This window comes from Talpa occidentalis, unplaced genomic scaffold (genome assembly GCF_014898055.3).
Source record: "Talpa occidentalis isolate TD23 unplaced genomic scaffold, MPIMG_talOcc4v2.1, whole genome shotgun sequence".
Classification (NCBI taxonomy): domain Eukaryota; kingdom Metazoa; phylum Chordata; class Mammalia; order Eulipotyphla; family Talpidae; genus Talpa; species Talpa occidentalis.
Window position 1 is genome coordinate 73,313,362 of NW_026555331.1, and position 18,437 is coordinate 73,331,798.

General features: G+C 50.1%; 2 protein-coding genes across 3 annotated transcripts; one reads left to right on the forward strand and one right to left on the reverse strand.

Annotated features, from left to right (window-relative positions):
- The first annotated feature begins 1,773 nt into the window (after positions 1-1,773).
- On the forward strand, positions 1,774-4,362 carry PGAM2 (phosphoglycerate mutase 2). The gene is made up of 3 exons (XM_037506909.2): positions 1,774-2,283; positions 2,422-2,602; positions 4,170-4,362. Exons 1-3 carry the CDS (start codon positions 1,870-1,872, stop codon positions 4,334-4,336), a joined length of 762 nt encoding a protein of 253 aa, XP_037362806.1. The 5' UTR covers positions 1,774-1,869; the 3' UTR covers positions 4,337-4,362.
- On the reverse strand, positions 2,828-18,196 carry DBNL (drebrin like). Of its 2 annotated transcripts, none has more exons than XM_037506899.2 (13): positions 18,053-18,196; positions 13,729-13,784; positions 11,867-11,979; positions 11,236-11,310; positions 10,150-10,296; positions 9,272-9,349; positions 8,750-8,901; positions 8,565-8,610; positions 8,053-8,146; positions 7,338-7,433; positions 7,112-7,224; positions 6,697-6,790; positions 2,828-6,245 (listed from the first exon to the last, which is right to left on the reverse strand). In XM_037506899.2, exons 1-13 carry the CDS (start codon positions 18,133-18,135, stop codon positions 6,106-6,108), a joined length of 1,287 nt encoding a protein of 428 aa, XP_037362796.1. In that variant the 5' UTR covers positions 18,136-18,196; the 3' UTR covers positions 2,828-6,105. The 2 variants fall into 2 exon arrangements, with proteins under 2 accessions (XP_037362796.1, XP_037362786.1); XM_037506889.2 differs by having other exon boundaries at positions 8,565-8,613.
- Between the last annotated feature and the right edge of the window lie 241 nt (positions 18,197-18,437).

Below are 18,437 nucleotides of genomic sequence, written 5' to 3' on the forward strand. Positions count from 1 at the left end.
AAACAAAAGAGCCTTTGGTGCAGCAAAAAAGGAAAAAAAAAAAAAAAAAAAAACACCCAACAATTTATTTTAACTATCAGGGCAGAGGGAGAGGGAGAAAGTCCAGTTATTGAAGGTGTGAGATGTTAGCTGTAGCGACAGGAGACAGCAGGGGTGGCAGAGTTCTGCCACTGCTAAGGTTGTGGTCTCCTTCACCCTGTGGGGTACTGAAGGTTTGTCCCAGCAGGGCAGTTGTCTTTCACAGCAACTCCAACTAAAAAGCGTGAGCCTACAAGCACTGCTCTCTATCAAAAGCTCCCATAACTTGGCCACTCAGCTTTGTCCCTTCCCAGAAGCTCCCTCATTAGGACCTCACGGACAGAGTTTAGAGCAAGGCACTGGGTGGGCATCCTCCCCAGATGTCAGGGGGTAGAGTCTGATCCTTGTCTGCATAGGGATGTTCCAACAGAATGTTCACCCTCTGAGCAGGAGTGATGTGGAAAAGTGGGTGGAGCTGAACCTCTTAAACTGCTAGTGAGGAGGGGTGTCTGTGGAGAAGGCCCTAGCTTGACATACAGTTTCGGCTTGGACTTCTCTCTGCATAGTGGAATATCTGGGGTAGGACAGTCAGCATGTGGCCATGTGTTAGCTTATAAATACTCTCTTAGCTCTCCCTTCCCTTCCAGGTGTGGATTTGTCCCCACCGGTTTTTACATTTTACTTTTTTTTTACATTTATTTACGTAAATAAATCCTGCTATTGTCTCTTTTGAGTTGTGCTCTGCAGCCATAAATGCATAGGAGAGGACCCACCAATTAGGTCTCTCTCAGTTCCCCTGAGTTTGTTCCATTTCACCGGAAACCCAATTCTGCCCACCTTGTCCTTAGTTCCTTGCCCACACTGCTGCCCAGTGTCCTCTCCTGCAAGGTTGGACCGTTCTCCCCAGGGCCACAGTCCCTACATGCTCCCCTGCCTCAGGGTCCCACAGTAACTTTTCCTCTCTTCTGTTCCTTGAGGGAACTTGTAGAGAAGAAGCTGAACCCCCTTGAACCCTGGTTATTAGACCCAGGATCCCACAGACCTTATCCTTTGGGCATTGCTGGAGCAGAGGGCCTCTCAGCATATGGAGAATTAGAAAGAGGAGGGGTATGGTCAGGACTACTAAGGAATCCTCCCCAAACAATAAGTAGCTGAGTAAGTCACTGGGGGAAACTTGGCAGCTCACATGTGTGCACAAATGCATACAACAGACACTGCCTACACACAATACAACAAAGGCATGCATGCACAGACACAAATATGCACAACACACATATGTATGTAGATGCACAAGACGTGTGCATGGGTAAACATACAAACACACATGGGTCCCTTGGCTCCCCCTTGACACCAAGCCAATTTTCCTACTGAAATACTTGTCCCTAGTTATGTAAAGAGTGATCAGGAGAAAACAGCCAGGACTGTTTTTATGTCTCTGCCTTGAGTATAGACCCACAGAAGAATTGAAGGGTCCAAGGAACCCAGACCTTAGGCAAGGTCTTTCCCTGGATATCCTCTCAGTTCCTGCTAGTCCCCACCTACTGCACTTGCTAGCCTACCAGACTTCTACTCTTCAAGCCCAACCCTACTGCACCATGCTGCCCCACACAACCTCGGCTCTGGGGATGAGTGACTTGTTGGTGGCTTGGTGTGTCTATTTTAAATCCAGCTCTTGGCCTGCCCTCCCCCACAATCCTGGTTACTGGCCACCTGCCTAGGCCAGTCAGGCCTGGAATGCTGATTGGCAGTTGACTGGGGTGGGGGTTGGGGACAAACTGTTATAAAGCTGGGGACTCTGGGGAGGCAGCTGTCCTGTCTGGAGCCGTCACAGCCCCTATTGCCTCCACCACTATGTCCACCTACCGCCTCGTGATGGTTCGTCACGGCGAGAGCATCTGGAACCAGGAGAACCGCTTCTGTGGCTGGTTTGATGCCGAACTGAGCGAGAAGGGGGTGGAGGAGGCCAAGCGGGGGGCCAAGGCCATCAAGGATGCCAAGATGGAGTTTGACATCTGCTATACGTCGGTGCTGAAGCGGGCCATCCGCACCCTCTGGACCATCCTTGACGGCACTGACCAAATGTGGCTGCCGGTGGTCCGCACCTGGCGGCTCAACGAGAGGCACTACGGGGGCCTCACCGGCCTCAACAAGGCAGAAACGGCCGCGAAGCACGGGGAGAAGCAGGTGAAAATCTGGAGGCGTTCTTTTGACATCCCTCCACCTCCCATGGACGAGAAGCACCCCTACTACAACACCATCAGCAAGGTGGGCCTCGCGCGGGGTCACCGGAGGGAGAACCCGAGGGCGGGGCCCTCAGGGAGGAGAGGAGGGGAGGTGCAGGGGAGGTGGGGGTGGGGCGGCGCCATTGCCAGCGACTGGAACGCCGGCGTGGATGTTCCCCAGGAACGTCGGTATGCAGATCTGAAACCCGAGGAACTGCCCACTTGCGAGAGTCTCAAGGACACCATTGCCCGGGCCCTTCCCTTCTGGAATAAGGAGATCGTTCCCCAGATCAAGGCTGGCAAGAGAGTGCTTATTGCGGCTCACGGGAACAGTCTTCGGGGCATTGTCAAGCATCTGGAAGGTGAGGCCCAACCTCCAGAGGGGTGGGGGTGGGGGTGATGAGACCCTTAAACCAGTTTACCCCCAAGTTCTCACTTCAGCAAAATGCCAGGTTGAGCCAACTTTGATCATTCTGCCCCCAGAGTGAGATTTTCAAACTGAATGGAAACTGGGAGGAGTGAGAAAAACCTTCCCAAAAGAAAAAAAAAAAAAAAATCAAAAACACCCCAAACCAAACCGAACCCCCCCCCTGCCCCGTGCTTAAAAAACAGCTTAGGAAAATGTTTTGTACCTGTGTTTGTACTGGGACACTGAAAATGAGTCTTTCTGAAGGCCGTGGGTGAAATCTGCCACCACTAATGCAGGTCCTAGGGCTGCTGGCCCCATCCAGAGGTGGGGAAGGCTCAGAAGGTGGGTGACACCTTGCCCACAACACCCAATCTGAAAAAGGTGGACTGTCTGACCAACGTAAGGTCACTTCATTCACTAAGTCTCACCTACCTTCTCTAGGGCCCTGGGGCTCCATGACCCCACCTTACACCCACTCCGGGCAAATTAAGACCAGCCAAAAGGATGCAGTATATGGTACTGTAGAGACCCCAGATTTGTAGCTGTGTTCCCAGTAAAAAACCAGAAGGAGGCCCCTCAGGAATGGCTGACTGCAGTCCTTCACTTCGTTTGAATACCACTTAAGACAGCTCCACAGGCTGTGAAGATTTCCAGAGATCAGGATAGTCTAAAATAGCATCTTATTAGCCATTAAGCTCATTGGGATCACAGAAGTTAGGTAGTGTGGTAGGCCCAAACTTGTTCCTGGGTGTCAGCTGGCAGCTGGTCAGAGTAGAGGCTCTGCCCTCCTCAGGTTGCCAGGTCCACTGGCAGGTATCTTACACTGGCTGGCACTGAGCCCAACAGATAAGACTATCTTCTGCTCTTCCCTTCTGGGGGCTTCCTGCAGCCTACACCTTTCAGTCCATTATGAAAGGGATGCACCCAGGTGAAAGTCATTTGGGTCTCTGACAGCCCAGAAAATGCTTTCTTAAGCTCACATTGCATATAGGGAGTGGGGGTGATGTGAACACCAAAGGTCAAGTTACTATTCTGGGCCTGGGACTACAGAGGCCAGCAGGGTCTGGTTTCCATGGGGAAACACCCTTTCTACCTGGCAGAGTGTCAGTCCATCTCTGCTGGATCAGCAGACTGTCCTGTCACTGTCCCTTCTCCAGTTTCTTAGGAGCAACCCCCACACTGTTCAGGATGCCTAAAATTTAGAACTTTAGAATCAGTCAGAATTCTTGCTAGGCTGAAAAAACAGCAGATGATACTGCCCCAAGCCCCAGCCACTCAGGGCAGGGGCAAGGTCCTTGGTTTACTACCAGCTATTTCTGTAGGCCATTCCATCTGACTCAGTTCTGCCCTGACCTTCTCCAGCCTTGCTTTAGTCTGTATCCTTGCCATGTGGGGTGGGAGGCTTGCATGGTCAACCAATTCTGTGACCCATTAAGGTCACAGAGCCTGCTGAATGCAAGAGCAGACAGATGCCGGGTAGACAGGCTACAGGGATTAAGGATACTATTCATCTGGTCCAGGGATGTCAGACCAAGCCATCATGGAACTGAACCTACCCACGGGGATTCCCATCGTGTATGAACTGGACAAAGAGCTGAAGCCTACCAAGCCAATGCGGTTCCTGGGTGATGAGGAGACAGTGCGAAAGGCCATGGAGGCAGTGGCTGCACAGGGCAAGGCCAAGTGAAGGGTGGTCTTTGATGAATAAAGGCATAACTGGCACGTGAGCTAAAAGATGCCTACCCTCCACACTCCAGCACCCAGGACTGAAAGATACCCATTCCCCAGCACTCACTCAGGGCTGGCTTCACAGGCCTAGCTCCCGTGATCCTACAAACACTGCCTTAGGAGGACTGGCCCATCCCACCTCCATTAGGTTAACAGAGCGGGGGCAGCAGCCTGACACCCATCGCTGGTCATAAGGACGCTCCTAACAAGCCTTTATGAGCTTAAGAGCCACTTGGTAACCTTGTTCTAGAATCAGGGTTACTGGGTCACTTGAACCTAACCATGCAGTGAGCAAGGACTGTGATCAGGACACTATTTCATGGCATTCCTTCAGACGGCTTGTCCTATGCTTTCCCTACAGACCCTGGAGGCAGACAAGCCCACAACTGGCCTCAAAGCTGGCAACATGAACTCATAGGGTCTCTACATAGTTGGGTTGGGTGCTGCTATCTTCATGGGAGAGAAAAAAAGATTTGTTAAGGCCTACCTGTTAAAGGGGCAGACTGGATGGGCTTCTTACCACAAAGCAGGGAGGCATACTAGACTTAGATACTACTTGGGACCGGCAATCTCCTTGGCACAGACTTCATCCTAAGTTGTGTCCTCTAGCAACTCCCAGGGTACAACAAATGTTAGGTGAGGAAGGTGCCTCACTCCACTCACATGTACATGTGCATACATGATATATCCCACATAGGTATAGGCTCCCCAAGGCAGGGAACAGGGCAACCCTCAAACTCCACAAGAGAACTGAAATGCAGGAGGCTGACTTCAGTCACATTTTAACATTTATGCTTATTATAGGTATCTGACAGTCAGCAGAGGTTTGGGGTGTGTGCATGCACACACGCAAACACGCACACACTTATACACCACAGACATCCAGGAAGAGATTTCTTTCCACATGAGAGTGGAAAGACAGAGCAGAGGACAAAGCAGAGTTGGGGCTTGTGTGAGGTAATTCTTGCTTCAAACACAGACCCAGATAGACCAGGACAGAAACAGGATATGAGAGCAGGTGTGAGCTACTCCAGTTACTTTTCCTGAACTAGAATCAGCTGAGACACATGCTGGGGCCAGCAGACAAAAGTGAACCACATGGAAGGACACTTGGTGTCTGTTGATGTTTTCATTTTCCTTCATACATTTCGATGGGGGCTTGGTAGTCCCTATCTCCAGTGCTCAGTCAGAGAAATGGAGAGCACAGAACCAGAAAGAACCACCTTTGGTCATAAACACTAAATTCACTGTTCCCAAGGGTCACTAAATAGCTGTAGCCCCTATCCATTGGAAGTTAAGAGGAAAAGGGGGAAAAAGGCAAAAGCAGAAAGGCTCCTGCACTGTGGACAGGAAGTTTGTAGATGACCCTCTTAGTACTCCCAGATGGGCAGTGCTGTCCTCTTTGTGTAGGACAGAGGTCACCAATGGACTGGCCATGGTGGGGCTTGGTTCAGTGTCCTCTGTTGGGGTCAAAGGCCAGGTTGGTTGAGAGGGTCTGAGAAGCTGTTAGAAGCATGTTTGGGAATCACAAGGTTATAGCTGCATTCAGGATGACAGAGGTTGAGCCACCTAAGCCAGAGGGAGCCTGTGTCTTCATCATCAGGGGATCCATTTCCTGGAAGACTGCCATACACGTCTGTAACTTTTCCATCACCTTTTCAGCAATAAGGAAATCATGTACGGGTGGGGAAGGGAAGGATGGCCCTCAGCCTTCAGCAGCAGTGATCCTCACTCAATGAGCTCCACATAGTTGGCAGGAAACATGCCAAAGTGGCCATCTGGCCCATAGCCACGCCACCAGCCTTCATCAATCACCTCGATGCCTGTGATGAGGTTCTCAGGGTCGAAGGAGATCTCTGTCTCATCAGCTGTAAGGAAAGTGAACCCAGATGCTGTGGTTGAGGGCTTTGGGGCCCTGGACACCAGCCCCCACTCTGTCCTGACACTGTTCAAATGGTCATTCCCTGAAGACACACCTTCCTAAAGGGTCTCACTCTGTGTCCTCTGCTCTTGCAAAAGGCTGGAGTATAGCAGGTCTACACATGAGCCTGAGACCTTCACCCAGAGTGGGCACTGGTGTCCAGGCCTGACCTACTTAGCTCCAGAATAAAACTAGCAACTATAACTAATGCCAGTGGACATCAGGTAAATGCCCAGAACATGTGAGACGGCCTGGGATGTGCAGGGCATCTCTGCGCTTTCCTTTCTCAGCCTCCTATCTTCCAAAGCCCCTGAATGGTCCCCCGCAAAGTAGCCTCAGAAATCTGTCTCTCAATCTTGGGCCCTTTGGTCTGAGGGGGCCAGGAAACAACACATTACCTGCCTGGTAGTCATACAGGGCACGGGCACAGAGCCCTTTCCCACTCAGCCCTGGGTAATGGTCGGTGTGTTCAGAGCCAGCATCCTGCTGAACCTGCCCATGGATGGAAGAGAAGAGCAGACTGGGGTCTTGGTTATTGCAGAACAGGGCCTGCCCACTGCCATGTGCAGACTTGAGAGGACACAGCACCCAGAGGGTAGGAGCTGCTTTTGTTCCTCCCTGTCTGCTAGATGGCTTCCCCAATCCAGCATTCTGGCTAGGCAACTAAGAGCACATGATAATTTCCAGATGAAACATGACAATCAAGAATGTAATGAGCCACAGAAAAAAGTGTCCCATGGTCCATAAGGATAAGGAAGGTGTTTCTCGGCACATGGCCCCTTCACAGTCCTACCCCTGCTGCAAGGAACCCACCATTGGGGGCTCCTCGTAGAAAGTCTCCTGCTCCAGGGGCTCCTCATACACAGCCTCTTCTCCTGCCTGCACTGGACATGGAGAGGCTCTGCATACTGCCTCTTCATGGAGATCTGAAAGGGAGGATTAAGGCCATTCTGACCCTAGGAAAATATGAGAACATCCCCATTTCCCACCCACCCACACATCACTCCTCTTCTTCATCCCCTGCTGCCAAGTGCCTTGCCTGTTCTGGGCCTTGAGATGGTATGAGTTGGGTCTCTGCCAAGGGGGGTCTCTGGTTGGGTAAGCTGCTTCTGCAAGAAGGGGCTTCTTAGTTTGCCTGCAAACCGAAGATAAACAACACATGTGGTATCACGCAGCTGGAAAGGGTAAGAACAAAGAGTTCTCTACCTTCTCTATGCCCTGCACTGACTAGAGGTTGGACCTGTCCCGGATAGTGAATGTCACATAGTGAATAGGGACACACAGCAGCTGCAGAAATAGCACCTGGTGTGTAACCCTCCCCCCCCAACTCACGTGTGTGTGAGCACAAACTACACTCTAAGCAGCCCCATACAAGAGCCACATACAGGTGGGTGAGCCAGTTGACAGTGCAGTCTTGTGTACTTTGGGGGCCTGAGAGGTGATTGATACAAGTCCAAGACCCAGCTAATGGCCCCATGTGTAATCTGTACCAAGGATTTTAGGGAACAGGGCTGGGAGGTCTCCACTGTGGAGCTATATTTCTACATATGGCCCTTCCTTTCCCACTGGGGCAAGAAGGGAACATGAGGCACACCCTCCCAGAAAGGGCCTTCATGAGCACAGGTTCTTCTTGCTCACTCATTCCTGTCACTTTCTGACACACTTGTCAGTAGCTTTGGGGACCTTTGAACTGAGATTCCAGACTCGGCCTCAGCCAGCCCTGTCTCATGGCTCTGCCTGGAAGGATGTCTCACCTGGCTGGGGGTTGGAGACAGATGTGGTAGACATGGCCCTCTCCTTCTGCTTGAAAATATCCCGAGGGTGTGCTGGCTGCTGACAGACAGGCTCCTGGAGAGCGCACATTGACCCAGCAATGAGAAAACCCATAAGCCCATTGCCTGCCAGGCTTTCCACAGCTGTGTGGGTGGGGTTGTAGGGGGTGGGTAGTCAGGAAGCAAAACACCAAAGCTGAAGGGCTCACAGGGCCTCTCTCAGGACCAGGGTGAGTCCATGAGCTTCTGCCCTTACTTTTCTCACACCTCTGATGTACCAAAGGGTATCACAGGCTGGCTGGAGGACTCTCACAGTAACTCCCTCCCTTAGACTCCCGAGGCCAAGAACAGCTAGGGTCTGCATGTCAGGAAGAACCCACACAATCAACATAGCCTATAGCAAGCAGCTTCCACTTCTGCTGAAAAGTGTGTGTAGATCTGAAACTCTGACACTACTGTGATGGCCCCTCTGAGTGGAAGCATCCATATCTCACCTGATCCTCTCTGTTCCTTGAGACCATTTCCTGCTGTTCATACTTCCTGCTGGGAGGGGCAGAGGGAAAAGCTGGAGCCCAGCCCATCAAATGCCCTCCTCTCCTCCTCAGGACACTCCCAGGGAGAATGAAAGGTCCTGAGGTAGGCCCTAGGTGGCAGTCTCCCACCTCATCTGTGGACTCACCTCTGGGGGTCAGCTTCCCTGCCTTGCTCCAAATAGCGCTGTTCCCGGAGGGTGGCCTCACGCAGCTCACGCTCCCTCCGTTCCTCCTCCAGCCGCTGCCGCTCCTCCTCCGCCCTCCGCTTCTCCTCCAGTCTGCGGTTCTCCTCTTCTTTCTGCAGAAAGAGCCATGCCCACCCCTCCCTGCTCATGCCCTGCTCCTGCACTATCAAGGTGAACTCTGTCCTCTTAGCCCAATCCTACCCAGGCCAGGCTTAGCAAGTCATTCCTTCTGAAAGGACACAACTCATTGTAGACATCCTTGCAAGGTACCCTTTAAGAGGCTGCAGTCTGCATAGGAGCATGGTCAAGTGTGGGCTTGAGAGCCAGACTCACTACTCTTGTCACTTAACCCCTCTAAGTGTCAGTTTTACCATCTTACTAACAAGAACATCTGCTCCATGAGCTCACTATGAGAAAAGTGAGATACAGCAAGTAAAATATTTATTGCATGCCTGGCATACTCATGCCCCAGGCAGCACTTACCTCAGCTTTGGCCCAGAAGCTGTCTTTGCCCACCCTTTTGATCTCAGATACAGCATTGGTCTTCTGGTACACAGAGCCCTGCAGAGCAGAGAATTCACTACAGAGTCATTGACAGGAGTATAAAGTACAGGCAAGAACTGCTAGCATGACACCTGGTAAAGCCAAGGGTATCTGGCCTAATGACCCTTAAAGAAACTGACATCAAGATGGCCTGAAAGGTGCTGGAAATCACCAGGTGAGAAAGCCTAGGCTCAGACACTACTGCAGGGGTCTCTGGTTACATCAGGCACCTGTGGATGGGAGCCAGGGCAGGAAAGGTCCCTGTGGCCTGCCTGAGATTCCTGGAAGCCTCTGTCCAGGGGCTGATCCTAGCGGCTAGTCCACCACCTCCAGACAACTCACCAGTATGGCAGTATCCATGGAATTCCTATAGACTCCAACCAACTGTGCATCAGAGAACTCAGCTCTCTACCTTACATCAGAGTAAACACAGCTAACAGGTGTCTACCTGTGATGCAGAGGGGCAAGCCCTGACTGCCACTTCCATGGTGGCCACCATCTGTGACCACAAAGGACACACTGGTGCTATGGGCTCTAAATTCTCTGCCAATAATTTCTTGTCATAGAGAGCTGGCATAAGAGCCTTCAGAAAGGCTGGTGGAACTACCAGGCAGGGTTGAGGGTGACTCATTATGCCCATTAGCACCTGCCTCATCAGGATGCAGCTCCTGTTCTTGCCAGGCATGGGGTCACCTCGATTCAGCTCAGGGACTGGAAGCCAGGCAGGTAGGTAAAATGCTGAGAGCAGGTTCAGATAGTCTGAATGCTGGCAACTACACACTCCTGTTCCATTGCCCTAGAGCCCAGGCAGCACTCACCACAGGGGCCTGAGGGCCTGTGTCCTGGAAGCAGCTACTTTCCCTGTGGAAAGTGTAGTTGGCACCTGAGGCTCTGGCCACCTTCTGCATGATGCACTCGGGCTCCACATCCTCCTCAGCCCTTGCGTTGATGGTCACATGGGCCCCCTGCAGTAGGAACAGCATTTAATGGAAGGCACAGCAACCCCAAAAGGGGACAAGCTGCAAACCACAATCTACTCTGCACAACACCCTGACACAGGTTAGGATCAGAGGCACACTCTTTTTATGGGCTCAGACAAACCACCTGAGACAAACCCTATGTTTGTCCCATATGTGTCCTAGCTCATGTATAAGGCCCTGACTTCCATGGAGTAGTAGCCTGTGTCTTGTTCTGTAGCTATATGGTCTCTGTTGCAGTTCAGTACAGACTTGCATTAAAGGGCTTCTTTTCTAATCAAGGAAAGCTAACCTTAAAGGTATTTGGGAGCTGACACATTTTCAGGAAAGCAAGGCTTCCTGAAAAGTCAACCCCATGGCCTTCCTCACTGTTTACTAAATACCCAGTAGGCTTACGATCATAAGTTGGAAAAAACAGGTGTAACTGAAGAAGTGTTGACAGAACTAGAAATTAAAGTCCTGCCTTCTTGCCAGTAACTGAAGAACAGTCATCTGACAAGCAAACAACAAACCTTTTTCATAAAATGCTTATAAAATTATGACTGACATAAATTCATGCAGAAATGGATTAGAAAGGAACAACAAGTAACTTTTCCCTTCAAATTCTGACAACATAGCTAAATGTTCGTAGCACTCATAAAATAATCAGAACCCAAGATTCCTTGTGGTCAAAAAGGAGAGTTCTTTGTCCTTCATCCCTGCTGAGGCCAACCTGCAGATGGCTCTGGTCACATCCTAGTCTCCCAAGCACTTGCTGAGCAAGAGTACAGTAGCCTCTGCTTTTATCCTGAATCTGGAGGGAGCATCAAGATGTGTCAACACTTCCACCTCTGGCTGTGATTCCCACTCAGTCACACCCAGGAACCTTCGGGCCTGGGGAACTCTGAGGCCCTTTTGGGGAGAGAACAAGACTGGGGTGGCCCTCACCTTCAGGAAGTTGGCTATGGTGCTGACATGGTTGGCGCATGCTCCCTTCCGCATGTCATTCACGCCCTCGCCAGTCTGCAACAACATACCCAGCATGACTCTCCTTCCCCAGTTTGCAATCTGGGGAACCCTCCCCACAAAACCATTTCCCTCCCCTAGAGACTTGGAAATTTCCCAAAAGCCCCAGAAAAAAGAAAACTGCAACCCCAACACAGAGGACAAGGTGATCTCTCTCACCTCCAAGCCCAGAGATTCTCTGGGGGAGGACAGCTGCCAGCTTCCACTGCAGAATTGTTTCCACCTGGGATTCTGTTAAAACCCCAACCGTGGCCTTCTCCATACCCTCTGCTCCCTCAGGATGATCTACCCCAAAGAAGACAAGGCAACAGTGTCCTCTGATTGTCTCATTTTGTAGGAGTGATACTGGGCTTGGAGGATGAATTCTCTACTAAGAAGGCCCCAAGTATTCTTTGAGCCAGAATGAATTAATCCATTACAAGTACCAACTACTGGCTGTCCTGAAGTCAAGTCCTCCTCTGCTCCAATCATGAAAGGCAAAGTAGGAAAGAAGAAAAGAAATTTATCTGGGTCACACCTACATGACAACTTAGAGCCCTCAAATTACACATACCCAGTTGATGAGGACGAACTTGGGCAGGCCAGAGTTGGGGTCCTTCACCCTGCAGAAAGCGTACATCACCTTCCCGCTGTTGAGCTCCTCCACCATCTCCTCCAGGCCCCCCTCTGCAGCAGTCACAAGGAGGGTCAGAGGTAGCCCAGACGCACCCCTGCTTGCCCCAGAACCTAGTCCAACAGGAAATGAAGTTTAAACTGCCTCTAAACCAAGATTCTCAGCCTTAACTACATTACAGTTAGATTCCTAGAATCACTTCCACTAAGCTTATTTATGAGAGCTGCATGGGACCCAGGACCTACATTTGTGACAGGTAACTCACATGTTTTTTTTTACCCATACTAGTCTAAAAACCATGCTGTTAAACCCAAGGTAAGTCTAGAAAGGAAAATGTCATTTCTATTACAAACCATACACAGATTCCAAATGGAGGGTCCATGTGACAATATAACTGTTCACTAGACACCACAAAAAGCCCTGCAATGACAGGGTCTGTAGTGCATCATCAACATGTCTGCTCAGCTTCTGGGGGAGGGTTGCAAGCAAACAGGCATGTCCCAAAGTCATGTACTGGCTCAGCTTTTGGATTCTCAGAGAGAGTATCAAGGAGGATGCCCTAAACCATTCTTGCCTGACACTGAGGCTGTGGGCCCATCATACATTAGAGTTTGAAGTTTTTATAAGCCTGCTTACTAAATGGCAAGGAGGAGCTGGATCAGGTATTTCAGTTATAGGGGTTTCATAGAACCTGGGGCAGTCCTGAGTCCCTGTTCTGGATACTCACACCACAGCCCCATGACTACTACTAGGAATAGTAGCAGGAATATCAAGTTGCTGAACTCTGTAATTCTGTCACCAATGGCCTTACGGTGCACTTGAGGCTACCATCAGTGGCAGTGCTAAAAGGGGGAACCATTAGGTAGAGGAGCTCATAAGAGGGAGCAGCTTTCCAATAACAGGTCACCAGAACCACTCACATAACAAGCAGAGAACACACCAGCAAGCATTCACTAGATAATGAAGCTGTGTGTGGTTGGGTCAAGTGAGTTGCATCCTATCACTCACTGTCTCTGGTACAGCCTACTGACAACCTCTACCCAGTGCCGGCAAAAAACCCTGTGCTTCCTGCAGAGACCTCTTGTCACCCCATATTCAAGCAGCACTTTTTCAGATCATACCTGTCCCTGATCCAAGCCCAGCAGATTCATGTGCATAGATGCTACCTCTCCTACTTACACTTCTTCCCACGAGTAGGAAGGCAGAGGGAAGGGACCTGCACATCTTGCTTTTGTCTACCAGAGCTCAGCTGCAGCTCAAGGCTAAGGATGCAGCATGGGCCAGGCCACAGACTATCCACAAGGTGGAGAGAGCAGGCCTGTTTCTCATTTCCACCTGCAATTCATCCTTAGTACAGTACAGGCTGTCTTGCATTATCATGGCAAGAAAGTCAGGGAAGAATATTTTCATTTAGAGTATTTTCATTTAGAAACATCTGTAATCCAAAGTCAGTAAGAGGTAGCTGTGAGTGCCCTGTTAGGCTGAATCCTTTATCCTGCCTGGCTGGCTGGCTGGAGTCTCTGTACCTCATCTATATCCTTATGAGGGGAATTCCCTGAAACTGACACTGGTAGGGGTTCACCCTTAGCCAGGGGAAGTTAACACTACAATTGAGCCACATGCAAGGACATCTGTGTGCCCCTAGTCCGCTTCCCCTCAAGATAGCTGAAACACCAGCCAACAGAGTACTGGCAGTCACAACTTTCTCTCTTCATACACTTTACCCTTCCTCCCCATCACCTGTCTCCTGATGTTCCTGAGAACCCATTCCTTTCCTTGTTTTCTTGCTTGTTCATACTCACCCCCAGTGCCAGCCACACGGATATCATTGCTGTTGCCTTCATAGGTAAAAAGAGCCCTGAAAGAAAACAGAAAGGGGGCTCTGTAACCAGCCTTGGGGGTCACAACCTTATCACATTTATGTTGCAGACCAGAGAGCTCAGTATGACAGTAACACTGCAGGCTGACATGGGCCCAACTCTGGCTCACTAGGCAGGATCTCAGTAGGCTCAGTAGGCTGAAGCATCAACTGGCCTGGACCTTATTGTGAGGGACAAACCCAAGGAGTCAGGGAGTATAAATCTACTCTGAGGAAAACTGAGCTGTAAACTTTAGGGCACCCTTCTACACATTCATGTGTAAAACACCGACCTGACTACCAAGTACGTGAATTTGAAAAGACAAAAGATATTTGTGTATTCCTGAACCAAAGTACCGAAAGGAGGAGCAGGGGGGAGGAATATGTGTCAGGCACCTAGAAGGCTGCAAGATACCCCTGTGCATATCTATACTCTTGGCTCAGGACTCTTAAGGCAAATGTGGACTTTTATAGGGTGCGTACAGCATCAGCAACCACAAGGGCTGTCACTCAACATGAAGTCAGGCCCCTCACGGGACAGGCTCCTGGAGCTGGCAAGTTCTATATCTAGCAGAGTCTTAGCTGGAGTCATGCCTTTCTTCTGTTGTCAAACTATTCATAAAAACTAGAAAAGATTCAAGCTTATAAAATGATGATCTGGCAATATTGAAGAAACATGGCAAATTCTTTAAAAATCTGGAACATGGAAAGGGACACCCCTTGACCACAGAACAAAGGTTACTCAGAAAGAATATTCTGGAAGAGGTGGCTTCCCTGCAGTCCACATGAATCCTAGCCATTGCACCAATTCCGCAGTAGTTAGAGTAACTCAGCTCCAGTAAGTGCTGGCAGACCACTGGGTAGGAGTGCTAATCTACTGGACAGCAAGCCGAAGGCAATAACTGATTTAGTATATCATCTCTCCAAGATTCAGAGCAGGGAGCCGCTAAGGCAGGCCTTGGCTACCCAACAGCCTTCCTAATGTTAATAGACAGCTGCCTATGCCCAAGAAAGACCTAAACTCAGCAGAGCTGTTTGTCAGGAAGGATAGGTTGCCAGGAAAGAATCATTGCTTCCCAGTAGAGGAGAGAATATAGTAGGAAACAGTGACAGAAAACTCAGAGAAAAGAGGGGAAAGAGGCTTTGAAGGTGGTGGACATCCAAACTCTGGTGGCGAGAGTCCTGATGAGTGCTCTTCTGGAGGAAAGAGTTCATTCTTTGTGAAGGTCATAAAGCTCAGACAGAAGTTGGGGGCACTCGAAAAGCAGCGAGGAAGAAAGATGACCACTCTATCTAGTACTTCCAAGAAGGCACCCAGCACCTAATAAGAACCAAGCTCCATGACTATCACCTCTCCCTCCAACTCTACCCCTCTGTGTCCTCTTTACCGTGGGGTCATGAAGGTTCTCAGTTCAAAAACATGGTACAAAGAGGATGGGGGCACTGAGGACATCAGAACTAATTCATTCTTCACAAAAGTAAGTACTAAGACCCTTCTGCTTGGTGGTGATGGGAACACAGCTAGAAACAATAGCTTGGATACCCTACTCATGAAACTTATTTTCTAAGGGGGAAAAATATATATAATAACATGACTATACTTTCAGATAGTGAAGTGGGTGCAGGTGAACAAATAAGCCATGAGTCAGGGAAGAACCATCTGGAACCAAGAGAAAGACCCAAGATGCAAAGATAATGTGGCTGTGCCCCAACCCATCTGGCTCCAGGGCCAGGTCCAAAGCCACCTCCTCTGCATGTGAAACCTTTTACAACCCTTCAAACTGGAGACCTCTTCTTCTTGCTCTGATATCCTCTACCATCGTTTCTATATCCCTCAGTCCATCCTTCATCTGAGCATCAGGTGATACATTACAGCCCTGCACTGGGGACAGAGACAGGGCCCACCTCAACACTTAAGAAAAGTGACAAGAAAAACCAAGAAGGGTATCTGGCATAAGGCCAGCAGAAGTCACACAGGTTAATAGGAAAATGTGACTACAGCCAAGGTGCTAAAAATAAAAAATGGCCTCTCCAAGACGTCAACCTCAATACTGAGATGTGAACTTTGGGGAAATAATGTAGAAGAGTACTCCAGGGAGAGGAAGCAGCAAAAGCAAAGCCTCTCACGAAGAAGTGTCTTGCAAATTTGAGGAAGAGAAAGAAGCTAACATGGTGGTAAACAGGTGTGGCCACCATGTGGTAAGTGGGAGGGGCAGCAGCACAGGGGGTCAGAAGCCTTGTCAGGCTGGGTGGGGAAGTCTGGGGTTTATAATGGGCAACAGGAAGCCACTTCAGTTATAAGAGAGGAAGTGACATGGTCTAGACATTTCTTCAGCTAATGAATGGGAACCTGCCACAAAGGTATCTGTTGAAATACTTAATGGCTATGACAGTGGTGGTGGGGGCCAGTTGTTCATGCTGCTGAGAGGAATGACCGTAAGTGCAAAAGGAGTCTGGGGATGGGTGAGGAGACTGGTCAGATGAGTGGATTCTGAGTGGATGAGAGGAAAAAGGAGGCTTAGCACTCTCATTAGGGACAGAGAGGAGATGGGATGGTAGCAGACAGCTCTTGCAAGAAGCCCAAAGAAAGGTTGGAACTATGGGAGACGTGAGCAGATAGAAGACTGGGCTGTGGGATATCATTCCCAAACCAGGGACAGTGCAGAGAAGACTGAGGATAAAGACAGAGACCTGGAAGGAGAAATCAGTAGAAGGCCTAGGGGTCAGAAAGGGCTGCACATATTAAAAGGCAGTAAAGGAGCAAAACCCTAATTAGGTAGAATTGCAGAGGGGCAAAGATGCTTTTGGGTTCTAAAGTTAGGTGACCATATGTGGATGTGAAGATGGAGCACTCAGTGGGGAGATACTTAAAGCAGTGTTTAGAGTAAAGGCAGAGGACTAAGGGCCCTTTGAAACTAGGAGGCAGGGTGGAGGGCTGACCTCTAGAAACCGAGGGATTATAAAGAAGAGAAGGCAGAAAAACTACTTGTTACCAGACACTGTCTCCTAATTAGAACAGACGTGTTCCAGAGAATATTAGCTAGCTCTTGCTTACTCAGCTGCTTAGTCAGCTTCCCTGCAAAATTTTGCACAAGTGCCATGCAGGGTGTCCACATCAACCTGTTCCCAGACATGAGAGGAGTCTGCAGAGATTCTGCAGACCCAGGTAACTGGTATTCTAAAGTTCTTCCCCAAAGGACTCAAGGTGTAGAAAAGGCCAGAATACAATATCCTCAATGTCACAACAGTAGAATTAACGAAAGTCACTCTGTGCTGGGGACCCGAGAAGGCAGAGAAGAGAAAGCAGGCACTTTTTAAGTGAAGACAAGCCAGTCACAGCAGCACAGGCAATGGGCTTCCCAATGCTGGTCAACTCAGTCCACCATACTCAACATATTTCTAGAGCTGGAAGTTATCAAAATGGGTTATAGAAACAATTTAACCAAATAAACAATTGGTTAAAGAAACAACTTAACCAAATAAACAATTGGTTAAAGAAACAACTGGTTATAGAAACAATTTAACCAAATAAGAAAGAATTACCATACACTGCTACCGGTGGGTGCAGAACATAGAACAGACCACACGTTTGCGCTGCCAAGGGCTATACCAGAAACTTCAGATCCAGATCTCTAGGAGTAAAGCCTCCTCACCTACATGATGAGACCTAAATACCGACAGGAGGATGTCAAGGGGTGATAGATGGAAGATGGGACTTTTTTCCCAAGCAGGTAAGCAGCATCATTGTTTAATTCATCTCCCCGTGGCTCGCCTGGGCCCAGGAAGGAGCTGTGTTCTTGCAGAAAGGCAAGTTCTAAAATTCATATTACAGAGAACCAAGCATCCAAAGCCCTGAATTCCTCGTTTGGCTCCAGCTGGGCTGCCAGACCTCTCTCAAAACACCCGTCCCAGAACACAGTATTTAGAAGAAGCGGATTGCGGCTTCCGCTTTCTCAAGAGAGGGCTGTGCAGGGCCCTTTGTCCGGGGAAGACTCAGGGCAAGAAAGGTGAGCCTGGAGAAGCCATCAAACACAGAACACGGGGAAGCCCAGGGCGCCAGGACCAGCGACCAAAGGGGTAGTTGTAGTGGACTCACCTAGGGCCCTAGCCGGATTTACCCCACCCCCAGAAGGCAGAGTAAAGAATTACTAGAGAGGGAACAGCACCCTCCGGCCCCGGCAGGTGAGCACAGGAAAACTTGCGGCAGCCATCTCCGCGGCCCTCGACCTCCCCCCCCGGCCCGCCGTGCGGCCCGCCACGACGCCCACCAGTCAGTCGGGGACTTCTCGGTGACCACCCGCACGTAGGCCTCCTGCAGAGCCCTCCCGTTCCGGCTCAGGTTCACAGCCATGGCTCCGCGATTCCAGTGCAGCCACAGCCGCCTCTACCGCTTCCGGGCCGGCTGCTTACACGGGCGGAAGCCCCGCCCCTGGCGACCGGAAGTCTAGTAGCGAGACCGGAAACAACGTGGCGGGCCAGGGGCGGGCTTGGCCGGGTTCGGAGCTTCTGAGATGGGGTTGTTGTGGGACCACCAGAGGCCACCCTGGGCTGGAGAGGTGTGGAGGTGCAGGGTTCGGCACCGCATTTTATGCTCTGCTTCCCCACCCCCTTCTGCCCCAGCATCTTGCATGGCTTGTGCGTGATTTTGAGGAA